The 21,169-nt window shown below is 39.6% G+C and overlaps 3 protein-coding genes across 5 annotated transcripts; all 3 read left to right on the forward strand.

The window, feature by feature from the left end:
* The first annotated feature begins 7,757 nt into the window (after nt 1–7,757).
* LOC110917011 lies at nt 7,758–8,975 on the forward strand. The gene is made up of 2 exons (XM_022161635.2): nt 7,758–8,417; nt 8,490–8,975. The coding sequence occupies exons 1-2, from the start codon at nt 7,985–7,987 to the stop codon at nt 8,741–8,743; spliced, it is 687 nt and encodes a 228-aa protein (XP_022017327.1). The 5' UTR covers nt 7,758–7,984; the 3' UTR covers nt 8,744–8,975.
* Nucleotides 8,976–9,625: 650 nt separating this feature from the next.
* LOC110915847 (protein TIC 21, chloroplastic) lies at nt 9,626–13,086 on the forward strand. The gene is made up of 4 exons (XM_022160590.2): nt 9,626–9,992; nt 10,183–10,440; nt 11,973–12,176; nt 12,743–13,086. The coding sequence occupies exons 1-4, from the start codon at nt 9,747–9,749 to the stop codon at nt 12,854–12,856; spliced, it is 822 nt and encodes a 273-aa protein (XP_022016282.1). The 5' UTR covers nt 9,626–9,746; the 3' UTR covers nt 12,857–13,086.
* Nucleotides 13,087–14,026: 940 nt separating this feature from the next.
* Nucleotides 14,027–19,864, forward strand: LOC110917224 (probable carbohydrate esterase At4g34215). Of its 3 annotated transcripts, none has more exons than XR_004883536.1 (5): nt 14,027–14,653; nt 15,570–15,833; nt 16,572–17,036; nt 17,102–19,038; nt 19,109–19,864. XR_004883536.1 is itself a non-coding variant. In XM_022161814.2 (2 exons), exons 1-2 carry the CDS (start codon nt 14,120–14,122, stop codon nt 15,762–15,764), a joined length of 729 nt encoding a protein of 242 aa, XP_022017506.1. In that variant the 5' UTR covers nt 14,027–14,119; the 3' UTR covers nt 15,765–15,922. The 3 variants fall into 3 exon arrangements, 1 of the variants encoding a protein (XP_022017506.1); XR_004883537.1 differs by having other exon boundaries at nt 16,579–17,036; XM_022161814.2 differs by lacking the exons at nt 16,572–17,036; nt 17,102–19,038; nt 19,109–19,864 and having other exon boundaries at nt 15,570–15,922.
* The last annotated feature ends 1,305 nt before the right edge of the window (nt 19,865–21,169 follow it).

Raw genomic sequence — 21,169 nt, forward strand, 5'->3', positions numbered from 1 at the left:
CCGACCCGGAAGACAATAGAAGGTATTGGGTTACGCAGGATTTACGTAACGTGTCCTCCCGACCCGGGAGACAATTGGCAATTACTGGGTTACGCAGGATTTACGTAACGTGTCCTGACTATCCTGAGGACGATGGTCTATAGTCTAGTGATTGCGTAAGTACGAGTAATCATTCCATATCAAATCATTCCAACCCAATTCCCACCCGGGAATCCCATGCCTTGGCTGTGTGAACTCACCTTGGTTTGCTCGGCAGATACACAAAGAGTACGGGTAAGCTAGTAAATGGTCAACCACGTCCTATCATGGTTATTATACAAGTCAGGATTTGACTAAGGTAATACACGTATACATCATAGCAAACACGTAGGCATGTAAACAGATAAGAGCATAGCATTAACATTCTTGTGCGTTTCAAGATATAAGCCCAATGTACTCGGTCCAAATATCAAAGCCCAATCTAAAGAAGTTCAAGTATAAAACACTCGGCCCAAGCATAAGTCTTGCGTGATCCGATACATCTTGTGCGATCCAACTTCATTACCCAGCCCAATTATCATAACGGCCCAACAATTAACACATAATAGCCCAATAACAAAACAGTCCATAAGTCCGATTGTGTGTGTACGTGCATAACTGGTCTCGAGTCGCAACCGGCGATCTCGAGTCGCAACAGGGGATTACGAGTCGCAACAGGAGATTACGAGTCGCAACCGCTGGTCTCGGCTCGTCATGGTCCGGTTACGAGTCGCAACAAGACTCGCAACCATGGTTTCGGCTCGTGCTGCTGTTGGTGTGAGGTTTCGAGTCGCAACTGAAGGTATCGACTCGCAACCGTGTGGCTATCCAATTGTAACCATTTTCCTGATTTCATGCAGATCGGTTACGAGCATTTATGCAAATCAATTAACATATTCGGTTTCCATGATTATCAAATCAATTAACAGTTTCCACAAATTAGTTAACCAAAATATCGATCAACAGGCAGTAACAACATGAATCGTATGAACCCTAATCTAATTAAAAATCAACAAGAATAACATATAACATTCAATCAGATTAACCTTATCATCTAATAGCAAATCATACCAACCGATCAATTAAATTCAAACATCATCATGACGCATGCAAGGCATCACAACATCAATTCGGTTTAGATCAATATCACATCTCATCCGATTTCAACAACCCGAATAACCATTCATACGTCAATCAACAGCCGATTTACAACCATTCAATAACCCATAATCAAAACATCATTTAGCAAGCACTTAACATCAAACACTAATCGGATTAGCCCTAGTTTATCATCATGCAATTCTAAAACATGTGAAACCACATAACATCAACCAATTAAATAACCAAACACTAACCGAAAGGTGGAGGATGCAAGAACAATTCCAAACTCGTGAGCCTTTGGGTGCCGTCGGCTTCAAGAGGGAAAGGAACGAGAGAGGGAGCTTGTGCTCTTGTGCGTGTTTGTGTTTTGTAACAACAATGAGAATCAAACCCCTACCAAATGGTTTTGTGTTTGCGAGTGGGGAGTGGGCCGAGCCCAACTCGGTGCTCACTAATCCGAATGCAAAGTGTAGAGCCCAATGGTATCCGATTTCAAGAAGTGGCCCGAATGGGCCTTGTGTGACCGGTTAAGCCTTGTGCGATCAAGTGTGGGTGTGCGGTCGGATCGTTTATAACATACATACATACAATCACATAACATATAGCACAATGCACATAATAACATAATCACATAGTTATTCAATTAATAACGTTCTCATAAACACGTGTCGTTACACAAAGTAAGTCTAAAGTTCGAGTTGTCACAAGTTACACCAAAGAGTGAATATTTTACAGTAGCCACATGACTGTGTGCGCATCCCTAAAGCTGGGCCACACTAGAAAATCATCCGAAGGGAAGACACTCATCTAGTCCAGAATTCCACCCCCTAGCCATCCACGCGTGGGAGCAACACTGGACTAAGGGGGATCTGAAGGGGTATGGTCCCAAATGCCGCATCAGTTATACGCACGTTGGGCCCTAACCACACTCAACCGTCAAAACTCAACCATTTCCAAGACTCGTGCACAAGACCTAACCACGTACGCGCAACCTTAACAAGCTCATGGTAATGCGCCAGTACAAATGGCAACTGACTGCAACCAATCAGCATGCGCCAGGTTTGCCCAACCAATTTCCACGATGAACAATCGTGGGATATTCACTGTTCCATTTATCTCTACTCACAGCTGAAGACAGACGCAACAAGCATGGCCAGCAACTTTCCCGCACCCGGGCGACAGGTAAACCTAAAACTCAATCTTTACTTTCGTGCACTCCTAACAAGTCTAGTACTCCTCCCACGCTTGCACGTGGAGCATCACTAGACTGGGGGACATGATGGGGTATGGTATTAGACCCAACCCGAATGACCCGACATATCCGTTACTTATTGCCTTTTATTATAATATTTATTATTATTGCGTACTAACCCGCGAAGCCTAGCGCGTTGTAATTTACACACTACACTAGGTTGCGGGCTTGTAGAGATAACCCCTAACTGGGCCTGGCCCATTGAGGTTAGGGGAGGCCCGTATCTCCTATATAAAGAGGTGTTCACCTCATTATTAGGGCACAAGATATGGAGCCGCCACACTTTTGTTACTGGAAACAGGGGATTCTTTCCCCTACCGGTCATCTCTACAACTCCACTTTCTTGTCTTCTCCATTGCAGATCTAGGTTCAAGAGGAAGAACAAGGTGTGATTCTTCAACCTCACAGAGAAAGCGTTCTAATCATCCCGGCGGTGATTCCGTGTTTCAACAATCTCTAATTCCTGATCTTGATATATCCAAAGAATCGGTTCTTGCTGATGAGATGCGAGTGATACTTATGGTTGATTTCTTATATCTGTAGTCTGTATAAGTTTTGTACACTGATCTACATCGGTGTGCCAATTTCTTATGTTTTGTTCTTCAATCTTTGACTAGTATAAACACAATATGTATTTTGTATTAATAACTTGAGTTATATATAGGATTCAATAGGATATTAGAGACATCAGATACTGTATATATACCTAATGAAATTGTGCCAGTGAACCATCACAACTCTTTCAGATGCGGTAGTTGAACTAACTTAATCAATAATCAACACATAATACTTGTAATGTCAGTGTTGTGACATATTTCTATTACTTATACAAGTTTAGTTTATTAATGGGTTATTGGATTTTAATAATCCAAAGTTTCACTAGTTGGCCGATAATAATCCCAACTTCAAAAATTCCCTCTAGTAATCCCAACTTGTAAGATGTTGGCCCACATCGATCCTTTTCTAACTGGGTTATAACCCAGTTAGTTTATGCTGACTTGGACGCTCACGTGGCACACAACTTTATTATTTGCTGACGTGGACGATGATTTGGCACGCTCATTACTACCTCACCACCACCACCACCATCCACCACCGCCACCGCCATCTACACCACCCACCACCACTGCCATCTCCACCAACACCGCCCGTCATCTCCACCAACGGTCCAACACCGCCGCCATCTCCACCCACCACCATTGCCATCTCCACCACCACCATTTACTACCGTCATCCCAATTTATATGTAAAAGATGACCGTAGAAGATGACCAAACATTCGCTGAAGTCTACTACCACCTACCACAGGTTGGCAAGCAAGCACCAGGGGCTGCTACTCAACACATAAGTCGCCGGAGAAGATGATCGGACGTTCGCCGGAGTATCGATCAATAGGACATTTTTGTAACGATTGTCGTCGATAGAGCTGTTTGTTGTTCTGGATTGTTGTACGTATGCTGATTGATGATAAAACATAAGGTTTCATTTGTCCGACGACCTCTACAACTCCGGCGAAGGTCCGGTCTTCTTCTCCGGCGACCTTTGCACACTTTCTCTCTCCAGAAACCATTTTCTCTCTCTAGAAATAGTTGCAGAGGGACAAATGAGAATGATTCGAATTGATTTTTAGTGGTGGTGGGTGGTGGAGATGGCGGTGGTGGTGGGTGGTGTAGATGGCGGTGGTGGTGGTGGATGATGGTGGTGGTTGTGAGGTAGTAATGAGAGTGCCAAATCATCATCCACGTCAGCAAATAATAAAGTTGTGTGTCGCGTCAGCGTCCAAGTCAGGAAAAACTAACTAGGTTATAACCTAGTTAGAAAAGGATCGATGTGGGCCAACATCTTACAAGTTGGGATTGTTAGAGGGAATTTTTGAAGTTGGGATTATTGTCGGCCAACTAGTGAAACTTTGGATTATTAAAATCCAATAACCCTTTATTAGTTCTAACACCCTCCTCCCTCCCAGAGAAAAGAAAAACAAAGGGAAAAAACTAGTCTTGTTTTGCTGGTTTATAATACTTTGAGCTGTGTGTTGTAGTTACTAATGCTTTTGTCATAAGTAATAAGTTGTTCATGTGAGTAGTGAATACTTTCTTACACTAAAAATAAAATTACATAATTAATGGCATGGTGCCCATTTCAACTTGATTTTCTTGCAATCTTTCTAACCTCATCCAAAAACTCCTGGATATTGCAATCAGATGTTCCACCTTCAGCCACAACTGCTGTTGCAGCCGCCTCCGCCCATTTCATCGTATTCTTCTTCATTTCCACCACCTTTACACCACTTGTAGCCTCCCTTAAGCACTCAACCACCTCCTCCCTCCCAATCACCCTATGCTCAGCCTCCCCTACCCATCCTAACCCCAACCTTCCATTCATTACCTATGCTCAATCTTAATATCTCCTTAAGCATTTTCATAAACAACTGTTTTTACAAAACAAACACAAACATAATCGATTAACCAATATCGAAATTAAATGATTTATACTATCTCAAACAAATGATTCTTGTAATCAAAAAATCTAGTCAACAAATGACTACTAAAATGAATTTCATTTTCCAATTCAATTCATCGACGAATTATGTCGACAATTATCATGTAGACATACCTACTACATCAAAAGCATTTGTCATGGCATCTTTTGACAAAAATTTAACGACCTATTTTTTGTCGTTCAAACAAAAATTTACTAATGAAACTATTAGTCAATAAGAGACTACAAAAAATGAATATAATATTCATTCTTCAATTCATCGACAATGTTTGATTGAACAAAAAAGTCAACATATGATGACTATGTTAGTAATCAAGAAATTACTACAACTATTTGCTAGTAACCAAAAAATTACTACGACCATTGGTGTAGTAAATTTAAAAATTGCTAGTAACATTCCGCCTACTGGTATCAAGCTGGTATCGAGCAGTGGGTTCTTAATAAGTGGACCCACTGCTCGAATTGAGCATATCTGACACATGTACTTTATTAGACTGCCATCTAGCTCATCAAAACTTTCCATTAACACACAAAAGTTCTTTGACAACTAATGACGTGGTAGCTCAAAGCTTAATAAACTGATCAGAACGCAAAATAACTTAAAAGGTTAAAAGTAAAAAAGTATGAAGTAAGCAGCTATCAAAAAAAGGAACGAGACAGTGTCCAGTCACATCATGCTTTACGTGTGGACTCTCCCATCCAGCAGCAACATGCGCATATGGGAGAGTGGACTCTATTATCCGCAGGTCAAAAGTCTTTCACTAACCAAAATGGGCAAGTCCTCCACTGCGGTCTTGGATCAAGAGTCAAATGCTTCTCATTATAGAAGATTCTTTCTTCTATAAATAGCAGACCCCCTTAACTCAAACACATACACTATATTCTCCTCTCTCTCTCTAGATCTTGCACCTTGCCTGATCTATTCTTCACTTCAACCTTTAAATAACAGTAAAACATAAACATTTTTGGTTGAAGATCCTTCAATCTAGGATTCAAAACAATAATAACAACTCGATCCAACTCCACGTACTGCAAACGTGGGGGGAACCCACGACCTGTGTTAGGCTAATCTAAACCCTTGACCCATTTTACCTCGTAGGTCTCGTTACTATCCTTGGTCTCATATTTGTTGTAGCAACAAGTTGGCGCCCACCGTGGAGCTACGTTGCTAAATCCATCTCGAATACCAGTAGTGTAGCCCCAACTTTCTAAAAATCTCCCATGTCTGACGATGAATCTCCCGGCGAGGTGCATCAGGTGCCTCGTGACACTGATTCGACACCAAACGCTGGCCAAACATCATCAGCCATATCCACACCATTCTCTACTCCTAGAGGCACTCCAATGGGGATTGTGTTCCCAGAGTTCTCCTCTTTTCAAACACCAACCCCTTCCCGCTCAGAGGTTGCCTCTCCCCAAATCGGTGCTATGCATACACATTATATGCTCACCTTCCAACTGCACATATAAGTATATAATACACTTCATTGTTTAATATTTTTACTGTCGTAAATGGGTTCTTAGTACCCTGTAAGCATGACTGTGAGCTTTTGCGCATTCAGAAAATGAACTTGGTTTTGTTATTAGTTTCTATTTACAGTTTTTCGCATTCAGAAAATGGATGAAAACCGTCCAAATGTTGTTTGTTGTGACACATTATCTGACAAGGTTAAATCAAGTTTTCTGTGGGATGACATTACGTTCAAGGAGTTTATCGATGCGTTATTGCTTGAACTTAAAAGAGGGAATAGACCCGGTACGTCCTTTAATAAGGTTGGGTGGGAGAATATATTAAAAACTATGAACGAAAAGACAGGCAAAACCCTTGATAAAAAACAAATAACAAACAAATGGGATAGGATGAAAAAAGAATGGAAGCTTTATGACCGGTTGATGAGGCTTGAAACTGGGATTAGTGGGACGAGAAGCTTAATATTTGTGTTATCATTTGACATTGTGTTTTATTTCTACTTTTTATATAATGTATTATTGTTTGCGTCTTTGTATTAATAGGATGGATAGTGACGACTCTGATTCGTATGCCGGTGATGAAGAAAATTTGGTGGATGAGGATATAGAATTCAAAAGGTTATGTGGAATAGTTGTCCAAGGGATAATAATAGTTCGTGACTTTCATAATAGAAGAAGGCCATGTCACACGTCGGGTCGAACAGGACACATGTTTATTAATGAAATATTAACTGGCCATCCTAGACGATGTTATGAAATATTTAGACTAGGGGTGCAAACAAGCCTAGCTACTCACGAGCTACTCGAGCTCGACTCGAAAAAAAGCTCGAGCTTAAAAACAAGCTCATTTAGTAAACGAGCCCGAGCCCGAGCTTCGCTTATCGAGCTCGAGCCGGCTCGCGAGCCTAAACGAGCTTTCTGTTTATATATTTTTGGTTATTGGATTTTAATAATCCCATGTATCACCAGTTGGCCGATAATAATCCCAACTTTAAAAATTCCCTCCAATAATCCCAACTTGTAAAAGTTTGGCCGCCATTGATCCTTTTCTAACATAGGTGCACGTAAATCAATTAAGGAGTCTCTAGGTGTAATTGAATCTATTGAAGAGACCAAATTCTTATATGTTTGAAAAGGATCAATGGCAGCCAAACTTTTACAAGTTGGGATTATTAGAGGGAATTTATAAAGTTGGGATTATTATCGGCCAACTGGTGAAACTTCAGATTATTAAAATCCAATAACCCTTTTTATTAACATATTAAACATATATTTATATAATAATAATTACCATTTATATAAATTTAAAAAATAACTAAATTATATGTATAATAATAATTATAATTAATACAAATTAATTAATAAATACTAAACGAGTCGAGCCCGAGCCGAGCTCGAGCTTGAAAAACTACCTTCGAGCTAGCTCGAGATTTAGAAATAAAGCTCGAATCGAGCCGAGCTCGAGCTTTCATATGTTAAACTAGCTCGAGCTCAAGCCTGGTCGAGCTCGGGCTCAGCTCGTTTGCACCCCTAATTTAGACTACACGTGCCAGTTTTTAGACAGTTATGCATAGAGCTTGTTACTAATTACGAATTGAAACAAACCCGTAATGTGTCTGTTGAGGAGACAGTTGGAATCTTCTTGATGACTTTGGCTCATGGGTGTACGTATAGGTTTGTCCAAAAATCTTTTAATCATTCCGGGGAAACCATTCAAAGACATTTTCATAAAGTTATGACAGTCGTGCTTAAGATGAGTGCTAACATCATTAAGCCATCCGCAAACTATAATGATGATGTATCTGATCATATATTAAATAATCCTCGGTATTATCCATTGTTAAAGAACTGCATTGGCGCTATTGATGTGGCACACGTAAGGGCATCAGTTCGATTGAAGGACCAAACGAAGTACATTGGTCGAAAGGGATATGCGGCACAAAATATAATGACTGTTTGTGATTTTAAAATGTGCTTTACATTCGTATGGGCTGGATGGGAAAGTAGTGCACATGACACCAGAATCTTCAATGAAGCCTTACGGAGGCCGGAGCTTAATTTCCCACATCCAATGGGTGGTTAGTATAATGCAATTTTTATGTTTTTAATACTTGTTTGAAACGACTAACAATTGTTTCTTATATTTGTAGACAAATGTTACGTTGTTGATGCCGGATACCCAAATACTAAAGGGTATCTTGCTCCATACAAAGGTCAAACCATTCGTTATCATATACCTGAATTTCGACGTGGACAGAGTAGTGCTATGCGTGCTCCTCGCGGACCAAAAGAGACATTTAACTATCACCACTCGTCATTGCGGAATATCATTGAACGGACCTTTGGAGTGTGGAAAGCTAGGTGGGCAAATGAGTATTGTGATGGCATAGATGGCGGTCCATAACTTTATTAGAAAGACCGGTAGGTTTGATAAGCGTTTAACGTGGCCCAACAAGAATCTTACAATCCTCGCGGTACTAGTGATGAACTTCATGAAGAAGTTCCGTCTACAAATTGTACGGATGATGATTTTATGTATATGACAGCGATAAGAGATATTATTGCGCAAGGTATAATGGAATCACAGAGAAGAGTATAGTATGATATTAGTGTGTTATTTGTGTGCATTTTCATGTTTTTTTTTAGGAATCAGAATGTAATATTATTATGGTCTAATCAAGAAATTATAAAATATGTAAACGAATTTTATGTTACATATTTCGTAAAATGTTTTTCAATATGTTAGAGAGAAAAAAAATTAAATAAGTTAAACCAAACACTTTTTAAAGGGATATCCTTATTGATCATTTACATGAATAAGCTAAACCAAATATTTTTTTTAGAAAAAAACTACTTATTAACTTATTGTCATTGTTATTGACTTACAATCTAACTCAAAGACTTTTTTAGAAATTCATTTTCAAAAAGTCATAAGTTAATAACTTCTTAAAATCCCTCCACTTGCGGCCTAGTGGTAGGAAACTTGGGTTTTCCAATGGAGACTCAAGTTTCCCACTTGTGTCATATTGGGGTGGATATTGGACAATGATGGTGACAAATCCATCAAGGGGGGTTCGATCATGAGCCGCACCTCGGTTTTCATCCGGCTGTTACTTCAGCGAGGCTTCTCGTGTGGAGGCAGTACGATTTTCGGAGGAACACCGTAACCAAGTCTGGCCAACCTAGCATGGGTCCGGTTAAAACAACGTAAGTCTAGGCAGACTTGGCTAGGGCCACCAAATGACATTGGGTCACTAAAAAAGAAAGTTACCGTTTAAAAAAAAACAGAGTCTTAAAAAGAAAAGAAAAGAAAAAGAAAACCCTGTTTGGAAAGCAAGAAGAGCGACCACTCTATCTCCTCCTCATCCTCCTCCGGTCTACTGAACTACCAATCTGTATATTCCAAAATGCTAAGCTTTCTTCTGCCGGCAGCTCGTTCCGGCACTGCTCCGCCGTTGCTGGCAGCAATCAAACCCCTACCCCACCGCCCTCTCTCCACCCCCAATTCACTCTCATCATCTACTCTTCCCTGCACACCATCATCATCCCCCTTTTCGCTACACAATTATCGAATTCCAATCAAACTCTCCGCAGCCGCAGCTCCCATTGCTAATTCACCCACTGACGATTCTGAAAAAGCAAAACTCGCCCAGGTATTTGGTCATTGGTGAATAATAATAATAATAATAATTCTCCTTTACCCTAATATAATATTTGGGTGATCTTTCATTGAAGCAATGGCAAACTCTTAAAAGCATGTATTCCTGAATTTATGAATGACTAGAAACATTAGGATGATTATGCTCACTGATAAGAAAACTATTAATACTTTATGTTGTGTAGGTTGCAAAGAGATTAGAGGCTACTTCAAGGTATTTCAAGAGATTGGGTAGCTTAGGATTTTGGGGACAACTTGTTTGTACAATTGTAGCTGCAGTCATCCTTTCCTTTTCTGTTGTCATCACTGGAAAAATCACATCACCCGCTACCTTCTATGCTACCGCTGGTGGTATCGTAGCGGGTTTTCTCTCGGTGTTCTGGTCGTTTGGTTATATTCGTCTTTCTGACCGGCTTAAGAAAACCGCCAATGACCCTTCAAAGGTAACCTTCTTTGCTAAAGTAATATATATCCTAGAAGGCTAGAAAACCTCATAGAGATCGAACAAGCAAAGCAAGAAACTCTTGATTTTTCGATATTGAAATGCTGATATGTTTGTGTAAGCATACACTTGTGTATGCATGTTATCCAATCAAATAAAGAGGGCATCAAAATTTTATTTTCTCCATTGTGCTGTATGTCATTTTTTGACAGAATTTGTGCCTGCAGAGATTTTGTAGTGACTACATATATGGATCAATGGTGTGCATAAGGCCACCCAAGTATTTCAGTTTGGTCATCACCCAAGTATTAGTTTGGAGTTAACTGCCATTTTCGTCCCTGTGGTTTGTCCAATTATGCCAATTCAGACCAAATATCAAATTTGTACCATTTTCGTCCCTGACATTCTTAAAACATGCCAGTTCCATCCAAAAAACTAAGGTTGAATCAAATAATTGGACAAACCACAGGGACGAAAATGGCAGTTAACTCATGTTTTTTTGGACGGAACTGACATGTTTCAAGAATGTCAGAGACGGAAATGGTACAAATTTGAAATTTGGTCTGAACTGGCATAATTGGACAAACTACAGGGACAACAATGGCATTTAACTCGTTAGTTTGGTTTGGTTTGGTTTCAGCAAATAAATTGCCAGATAAATAACTTTAAAGCTTTTGCCACATGTAGAGGTGTAAAATGTCAAAACTACCCATAATATGGATTATAAAAGTAGGTAAAAGATCAAATACAAATAAAGTTAACGTACAAAACATATAAACTGAAGGAAAAGACAAAAAAGCACGGTGGCATTTTTGTAATTATCAGTAACTATCAAAATTACTTTACAGATGATCCTGTAGAGTAATTTGTAAAATGTTCTTGTAGAGTAATTTTGTTTGTAGGGTAATTATCAAAATTACTCTACAAGAACATTTTACTAAGTTACTCTACAAAAGATCAAAATTACTCTACGGTATCATTTGTAGAGTAATTTTGATAAAATGCCACCGCGTGCTTTTGTCCTTTTCATGCAATTCGTATGTTTAGTACATTAAGTTTATTTGTACAGTAACTTTCCCCTATAAAAGTAATAATTTAGTACGTGTAAAGGCATAATATATATTTTACAACTCTAAATGTGGGAAACGTTTTCAAGTTGGGCCCAAGTTTTTGGCCGGAGTTGGCATAAACGAAGTTTAATTGATACTTGGGTGCTCTGTAATAATGTGATGATACTTGGGTGGCTGTAATGTAACATGTTATATAAACTTCGGTCGTCTGTGTATGCATTATCTATAAAATAAGTACCAGGTGTAATGATTTATGAATATTTGGAGTTTGAATATTTGTTGCAAGAGGAGATTGTTAATAGTATTTAGCACGTACAAAACTTAAATAGCATAGGTAAAACTAACATGCACTCGGTGAGACTAATATGTATGGTAGATTTGGGTTCCGACGATACGATAGTGCATTTTCGCTTAGGTAAGAACACTGATATGAAACATTATAGAACATGCGTATCTTTTTCAGGCTCCTCCACGTGCTGATGTTGTAAAGAGCTTAAGAAACGGGATAGCCGTGAACCTTTTGGGTATGGGTGCTGCCATCCTTGGGATGCAAGCTACCGTAGGACTGCTGGTGGCTAAGGCCCTCACCACTTCGTCTAACCCGTATTACCAGGGTGTCTCTCCCGGGACTAGCCCTGTCCTTGCATTGGACGTCTTCTTGGTCCAGGTATTCCTTGACATTTAATTCAACCTTTTGCATATCTAAACCTTACCATCAATTATTACCTTTGTGGCTTGTCAAAAGCAGTGTTGTAAGAATTGCTAAACACTAGTCGGCTTGTGGGGTATGGACTAGCAATTAATTGGATTGGTATTATTATATGTAATCTTCAGTTTTATATGTATACGCACATATTTTTATGTGTAATTTTTTTAGCAAGACAAGTTTTAACCCCTCATCGGCTCATTTTTTTAAGTAGACAAGATTAATCACCGAAATTCACAAGGTTTGACCGGAATTTGTCCGGAACTGCCGATTTTTGGCTGATTAGGACTTTGCCTAAGGCTGTCGTTGACCGTCCGGCCGATTAGAGGAAAATTACTCGGTGAACCTCCGACTAGCGATTAATCGGATGCTAGTCGGGATTTTTACAACCATGGTCAAAAGTGACATTTTTGGGGTCTTAACTCTAAAAAGTTGCGTGTTTGAGATCTGTAATTGTTATTTCGTAACATCTTTGGGTCCATCATTAACAAAACATTCTGTTAACTCTTTTCATTTGATTATCGCAGGCAAGTGCAAACACGATCTTGTCACATTTCTTGGGACTTATTTTCTCATTGGAGCTGCTACGCTCGGTGACAGTACCACCTTCAGATGTGATCGCGGTTCCTAAGGCAGCATAAGCATCTCCATTTGCAGATGAAATAAGGTTTGATTAGGTTCACGTTTGGCTGAACAAGCCGTGTTTGTTGCTTGATGCCAGTTGATGGTAATTATAATTTTTTTTTTTCACATTTCAAAGTTGAGCTAGGGTTCTAGTGTTTTCTTCTCATGGGTATGATATTTGTAGTGAATTCATATGATCTTTTGTTTGAAATAAGAAAATCTCATCTCAGCCATGAAGCAAACAAAACCATATTTGTATCATTCGACTCGATTAGAGCCTTGTATTGGGTTGGGTGGTTGGATGCTTACGATCGGGTGGAGTGGAAGCCTATAGCACATAAAAGAAAAAGAAATAGCTAGTTACTAAATCTTTATTACCGACATATAGTGTTGGAAAAGTCGGAATTAATTGGCGACTAGTTGCTAGTCGGCAAGCCACTAATTAATTTTTAGGTAATCAGTCACTAGTCGGCCAGAAATAGGCGATTCCTGCCAAAACTTGTAATTTCCGGCTATTAATGTGTGTGTATATATATAACTGAAAACTACAAATAAAAATCTCAATTCGAATAAGCGCTAATCGGTACTCTCACTGACCGACTAGTGTCAAGCGATTCTTACAACCATGATGACATAGCTATTTCCGAACATTAAGGATGGAAACTTTTTGAACCCACTAATCGGCTATTAATTTAAGCTTCTATTTAACATTTGTAAATAAATAAAATAAAAATAAAACCCCGACATAGCAACTCTTCGTAATACATCCCCGAAGAAAATATTATATCAAGATCAATGTTATTATATTCTAAAGAAAATACATATTCAATCAAACTCAGTTTTGCTTTAAGAAAAATCAACTTTGGTTGTTAAAGCCTTAGAAGGCCAACTTCTTTGCTTCACAATTTTCTTTAAAGGGGCTAGTTTTCATTTCAAGTATTGGTATTGTAATCGATATATTTTAAAGCTTTTATATATTTAACTCGACACTCATAATTAAATGATTACGTATGGACAATGCTAAAGGTGGATTAGGCATTGTTAAGGTTTGTCAATGACAAGATTGGTTAAGATCAGGGCTGTTTGTTTCAGCTCTTATTAGTGTTTCAAACCTCTTACTACTTCAACACTTAATGGTTTAAACTATTTGTTTTGCGAGCAGATGTCTCAATAGTTCTTAGTTCTGGCATTTGTTCAGATATCTTACTCGTTCAATTGAATGGGTCCATTACAACAAATCTCTCATTTAACCAAATCCATAGTTCTGGTCTCTCCAAACAATGGGACTTTCTAGTTCAACCCAAAACAAAAGGCAAATCTTCATCTTGTCCGGCCAAAGCAACATGGCCGGGCGCGGCGGCGTTAAAAACCACCGGTGGGACCACATAGTACCAGATGACTGCAAACCTGACCCCACCACCATCCACCGCCTCACCGCCAACCTAACGTGGGAGACCGCCCAGGAACCACTCCACGCCGACATTGACAAAAACAAAACATGCGGTGTGGGCCCGGGGATGTCGTTCGCCAACGCCGTGAAGGATTACATTGCCGGAGTAATTGGTCTGGTGCCATGCGCCATTGGTGGCACCGCCATTAAGAAGTGGGCGAAAGGTGAGAAGTTGTACGAGGATATGGTGAGGAGAGCGAGATCAGCTGTAAGTAATGGTGGAGAGATTAAAGCATTGCTTTGGTACCAAGGGGAGAGTGACACGTCATCAAAAACCTCTGCTCAATCCTATAAATCTAACATGGAGAATTTGATCCGGAATGTTCGTGCAGATCTAGGATTACCAGCACTGCCAGTTATTCAGGTCAATTATTATATTAGTTTTCACTCATCTTATATCATATCATATCTAGGGGTGTAAACAGGTCGGGCCGAGTCCGAGCCTGACTTGGCTCGAGCTCGGCTTGTTATGTTTTTATGAAGCTCAGGCTCGACTCGGTTCGAGCCTACTTCTTTGAGCTCGAGTTCCGCTCGTAAGTAAAACCCAAAGCTCGATCTCGGCTCAAGCTATTTCAAGAACAACCTCAAACGAGCTAAAAGCTTGGCTCGAGCTCACTTCAACATCGCTTAAGTGAGCCAAAGCTCGGCTCGAGCTTGGCTCACCAATGTTATCCTCATTATTATTATACTATATATAAAAAACTAAAATTATTCTTTGGGCTTGTGAGCCTAAAGAAGCTTTGTATATCAGGCTCGAGCTCGGGCTCAATAACTAAACGAGCTTTATTTTAGGCTCAAGCTCGTTAATGCTCGGCTCGTTCGAGCTTTTAACCGAGCCGATCACGAGTAGCTCTCGAGCCTTTAGGCTTGTTTACACCCCTAATTACATCCAGGGGAGTAAACTAGCCGGACCGAGCCTGTGCTCGTCTATGCTTAAGTTCGTGTTGCTAATTATTTTTATCGTAGTTTTATATATAAATACTAATAATTATTAATATGTCAAATAAAAATCATACAAAATCATCGGCTTGTTTATGTTCGCAAGCCTACTTGACCTTGATAGTTCAGCTCGGGCTTGGGTTCGTTTATTAAACAAGTTTATTTTTATGCCCGGCTCATCCTCAAGCTCTTATAAGCTTCACTTGATTCGAGTTTTTAGTGAGTTAATCTTGAGTCGCTCACTCACTAACAACTTAGCTCGTTTACATCCCTACTTATACCGTTATATGTAAACTCCTCAATTCGTTCAGAAAGTTGATTGGGGTTTTGGGGATAATTAGGTTGCGATTGCATCTGGCGAAGGGAAATACATTGAGGTAGTAAGAGAAGCGCAAAAAGCCATTGATCTACCTAATGTGGTATGTGTCGATGCAAAGGGGTTGGAACTGAAGGAAGATCACCTCCACTTAACGACAACGGCTCAAGTTCAGCTTGGACACATGTTAGCCGATGCATATCTCGCTCATTTCGGATGAGCAACCCCTCCGGCTGCCTCTGTTTACCCAGAGGGAGGACATTTGTTGTTTGTAACTAAGATGTTTCCGGTATTCCTAATTTTCTTTCTTTGTAATATGGTTTTGATTACAATCATTTCATGATGAATGGTTATTATAGTGATAGGTGGTGCTTCTTTCATTTTTTAATAACGTATCTTATTTATCTAAAAATTTAAAAACTAATATCAACATAATAAACAGTTACAAATGAAATCCCAAATGCTTCTGTTTACAAATAAGCTACAGATCTCAAGAAGGTAAAAGTCACCATATCTATAATCATAGATATCATACACAAGTATGTATATCGATCAAAAGCATGAGATGGGATAGGTTGGATAGAGAGATAGGTTTTACGAGGAGGAGGGGACCTTAGGAAGAGAGGGTTACCCACTTACCATTCCTTTATATGATGGGAATGACCCGGCACGAATCGGTCAAAATGGGATGGGATGAAGCACACTATAACGCAACCAAAGTATGGATACTTTCTACATGTCTCTCGTATAGGTTTTAGTACATTGTAATTGACTCACACCATTCACTATCTTTGTCTTCTTTCTACATGTCTCTGGTATAGGTTTCGTATAGCTGTACCGAGCGTATATCGGTCTAAAAAATATATTATAATTATTATATCGATTTCGACGTCGAAGTCGGTGTATCAAGCGTATATCGGACTAAAAAGTTTATTATCGTTATTATATCGACTTCGATGTCGTCAGTGTACCAAGCGTGTATTGGACTAAAAAATATATAATAATTATTATTAATCCATTTTTTTAGTTTTCAGGATGATGGACGAGGGGATGGATGACCAGCTCGAGTTGCAAGATCAGGTGGAGCAACAACAGCAAGCGGATCCACTTCCGGGTCACTCGTACTTGGAGTTTCCCCCGGAGTTCGAGGCTGCTGGCCGTTGCGTCAAGCTTAGGTGCGGTTTGTTGGCCGTCTCTTGAGACCCTCGGTGAGACGGCTAGAGCGTGAGAGTTTATTCCGATTGATTCACCGTGGGATCACCTTTTTGAGTTATCGCGTATGCCGAGCTACAAATAGATTCTCGTCGTGGTTTTGTCGTCGTTCGAGTTTCATCCTTGTCGGGCCGACCAACCCGTGGACTCGGTGCACCCCCTCCCCCCGAGGTTTCTTTCCGTCTAGCCAACGTGGCGCGTGCTATGACCCCTTGCAAAGTTTGCGGTCTGCTGCGGTTGATACCAGGAAACTGAGATCGCTACATATCTCTATACATAGGTACGCTTATTATTAATATTTGTATTCTTATTATTCTTATTCTTATTCTTTAGTAGCACCAGCAGGAGCAGGAGCAGCATGAGCAGGAGCAGTAGCAGTATATCATATTCAATCAACCATTTGGAATATAATGTCATTTAATAAAGAGTAAATTACAAGTTTTGTCCTTTATGTTTACATCAAATTTCAGGCGTTGTCCTTTAGGCCAAAACTTGACAGGCGGTGTCCTTTACGTTTCAAAATCTTGCACGTTTTGTCCTTTAGGCCAAACCCAGTTAGATTTTTTAGTTAAATCTAGTCACCCAAGGGCATTTTAGTCTTTCTACCCCATTTATTTAATATTATTTAAAAATAAAACAAAAAAATTTAAAATAATAATAATAATAATATTATTATTATTATTATTATTATTATTATTATTATTATTATTATTATTATTATTTATATATAGAGTAAATTACTAACCACCATCACCACCACCCTTCATCACCATCACCACCACCCTCCACCACCATCAAACAGAAATAAGCAGGCTAACCCGAGCCACCACCATCAACCACACCTTCACCCATCGTCGCACCTTACCCAACGCCACAACCGCGCCTATACATTTCCGGCGCCACCTCTGCCTTAACTAACCACGGCGCCACCACCATCACCAAACATTCACTGCTACTTGCATCATATTCATCCCCCTGACCATTCTCAACAAACCCAAATACCAAATCAAAAACCCCCAAAAATCCCCAAAAACAAAAATATCAAAAACCCTAAAAAACAATTCCGGCATCGAGTCTCCAACCACCACTTGCAATCGCCTATAACATCACCTCCACCGCCGAACCAACCCCACCACCACAAACCACCCCTTCACCCACCGTCGCACCTAACCCACCAACAAAACCACCCCTTCACCCACCGCACCTAACCCGCCATCACAACTACCCCTAACCCACCACCACCTGCAATAGCACCACAACAACCATCAAGCACCTCCACCACTGTTGTTAGAGAGAGAGAAGGGAGTGAGAGGAGAGAGAAGTTTGAGATCTGAATGAGAAAAAAGGAAGTTTATATATTTTTTTATTTTTAAGTTTTGTACAATTTAGTCCCTGAATGAATTTTTTTTACAAAATAGCCCATTGAAATGTGAAACAACAAAAATGCCCTCATGTGCAATGCACATGACCATGACCAGATTTAACCAAAAAATCTAACTGGGTTTGGCCTAAAGGACAAAACGTGCAAGATTTTGAAACGTAAAGGACACCGCCTGTCAAGTTTTGGCCTAAAGGACAGCGCCTGAAATTTGATGTAAACATAAATGACAAAACTTGTAATTTACTCTTTAATAAATTCATGCATATCTTACATGAAAAATCTAAATTATTATTATTATTATTATAATTTTCATCACTTTTGTACTTATTTAATTAACTTTATTTTTTGAGGTAACACCCTTATTATATAATTAAAATTAAATTAAAATAGATAATAAATAGAATTAATTTTTATGAAGTTATATGAGTTTAGTAATTGTGTCATGTGTATATCAACAAAAAGTCTATAATTAATTGAAAAGTTCGATTTGAAACAATCCATGAGATCTAACTATGATCAATATACACAAAGTTACGGTAAGATGTGGGTTCAACCACATTAACACACCATGAGATCCGACTACAGGTAATTTCTAAAACAACGTTGGAAGTGTCACTCATTATTTTCTCTTCAAAGATGATTGCAAAAAAATAAAAATAAAAAATCCCTACGTTCTTCTCACATTAACCCCCCCCCCCACACACACACACACACAATGTAGGGAATCAATTCTAGTTATTTTAATATATAACATTTAACTAAGAAACATATGTGTAAATAGGGGATGGTAGTGGTTGATAAACCCACGCTTCTAGGGTTTGGGATGTGGTTGCGAAAAGGACACTTGGGACCACGTGCACTCCAGGGGGAGGGTTTCGTGTATTGTTGATCCGTTCTACAGGTACGTTAGTTATTATTGTTAATATTACTTATAATTAAATTATTATTACTGACTGATCTCCTATGTACAGGTATCTCACACAGGTTAATCTCCTCTTCCATCACTGCTTATGGGAAGAGTCGAGAATGGTGTACGAGCGGATATGTATTTTTCTTTTATTGCCTCTTGTATAAGAGGTTATGCGCTCTCGCAGACGGTTTGGTGCAATACTTCGCCTTCGCATATCATCGGCAGGAGCGCATAAAATTGTACGGTGACGCCTACATCACTGTGATAGTCCTTTCGTTTGGCTATCACCCGTAAGGTGACCCGCAGTTACTACCGGCGATACAGCCGAAGAGGCTAGGGATGAACTCGATATCCAGGATGAAAATCGTTAGGAAGTTCCCACCCTTCAGAAAGTGGTTGCGCGGTAAGGACGAAAACCGCTTCGTGTCGGTTCAGTTGCCGCCACAGTTCGACCCGGTATATCCGCCAGCCCTGGCCGGGGACGTGCAGGAGTATGCGCTCGATATGGACATTCCAGACTTGCCACAACCGCGACCATCGCCCGGGGCGCCTCAGGTTCCACAACACATTGTTCCCAGTCCTGACCTAGGAGCAGCGTTGTATCAGTAGTTATGGCACAATGTTGACATCCTTACTGATACGGTCGGTACGATGTTGTATGCGCTGCAGTGGTTGGTTAAGGAGGCGCAGTAGCGACAACAACGTGAGGGGTTACCTCCCCGATCGTACCGTCCGCCTCCAGGACGACATCATCAGTAGTAGCAGGACCCGCAGCTATAGACGAGGTTGTTATTCTTGTTTTTGTATTTAGTATTCAGTTGTATATTATCTTTTGTTATGTATGTACAAACTTATGATATATATATATATATATATATATATATATATATAATTATATATATATCAAACCTATGTTGTATATATCATATTTAGTCGTATTGAAACGTATACTATATTCGAACTGTACACGAGTCTTTCAAAACAATTAAAGGTATAATATGTCACACCCCAACCGATGGCGGAAACATTGGGGTGCGGCACTAAGCGTTCAGGTTGCTCATGAGTTTCCATAACACTATAGTTTCAACATAAATTAATTCATTTCATGCAGAAATTGTCTAAGCTTCAATCACCAATCAAGATCACGAAGTATCAAGTACAAATCATCAAACATTGTTCAAAAGTTTCTAAATTTACTAATATGTGTTTCTAAGCAGCATCCTAGCATGTTTTTTTGATTCCTCAGCTACTATCAACCTGCAACATGTATTAAAATACTATCAACAAATGTTAGTGAGTATACAAGTTTGAGTAGATAATAGTATAATAGTTTAAAACATTCCAAAAACTCATATCCAGCATAAACACATATAACAAGTTTCACCATGCTATTAAACGCAATCCAAGTGATAGCCCAAGTTTCCAATGCGTTAACTGCTTCCCCAAGACTCAAGGGAAGCTAAAAATGTCTCCTCCTAACAATACCCCAAAGACTAACGGGGAGGTGCATTACCCCTATAGCGCTACCATTGTTAAGGCGGAACTACACATAAGGACTAAACGTTCACATAGCATAAAAAGTCTCAAGTTTCCAAGTATCAAATTTCATGTTTACAACGGATAGAGTATGTTTCAAACAAGTTTCAAGTGTCAAGTTTATAGAATACATGTTGCATCCCAAAATTGTTTAAAACAAAAAGGGGATCGAGTATACTCACAGTGGGTGCTAAGTATCTACACCAACTATTTGGATCGAATGGAGCGCCTAAGTTAGCTTGATTATAGTTTAACAGTATGAGCGTTGAACAAAAAGTCGAATCGTGCGAGATAGAGTAAAAATGTCTGACCAACCTCCTGATCGGATGGTCATCCGGACGGATGGTCATCCGGCCGGATGACCATTCGACCCTTGATGGGATCCATCCGACCGGACGGTCGTTCGATCAGTAGTGTGTTTCAAAATGTTTCAACTTTTGAAGTTTTCGTTGAAGTATAGCTCCAAGTCATTCGATCAGATGGCCATCCGGTCGGATGACCGTTCGATCGGATGATTGTTCGAGTGAAAGTTTCATAGTTCAAAATCCTGATTCAAATAGTTTAAGTATTGAAGGCCATGGGGAAC

The sequence above is a fragment of the Helianthus annuus genome, chromosome 16 (genome assembly GCF_002127325.2).
Source record: "Helianthus annuus cultivar XRQ/B chromosome 16, HanXRQr2.0-SUNRISE, whole genome shotgun sequence".
NCBI lineage: Eukaryota > Viridiplantae > Streptophyta > Magnoliopsida > Asterales > Asteraceae > Helianthus > Helianthus annuus.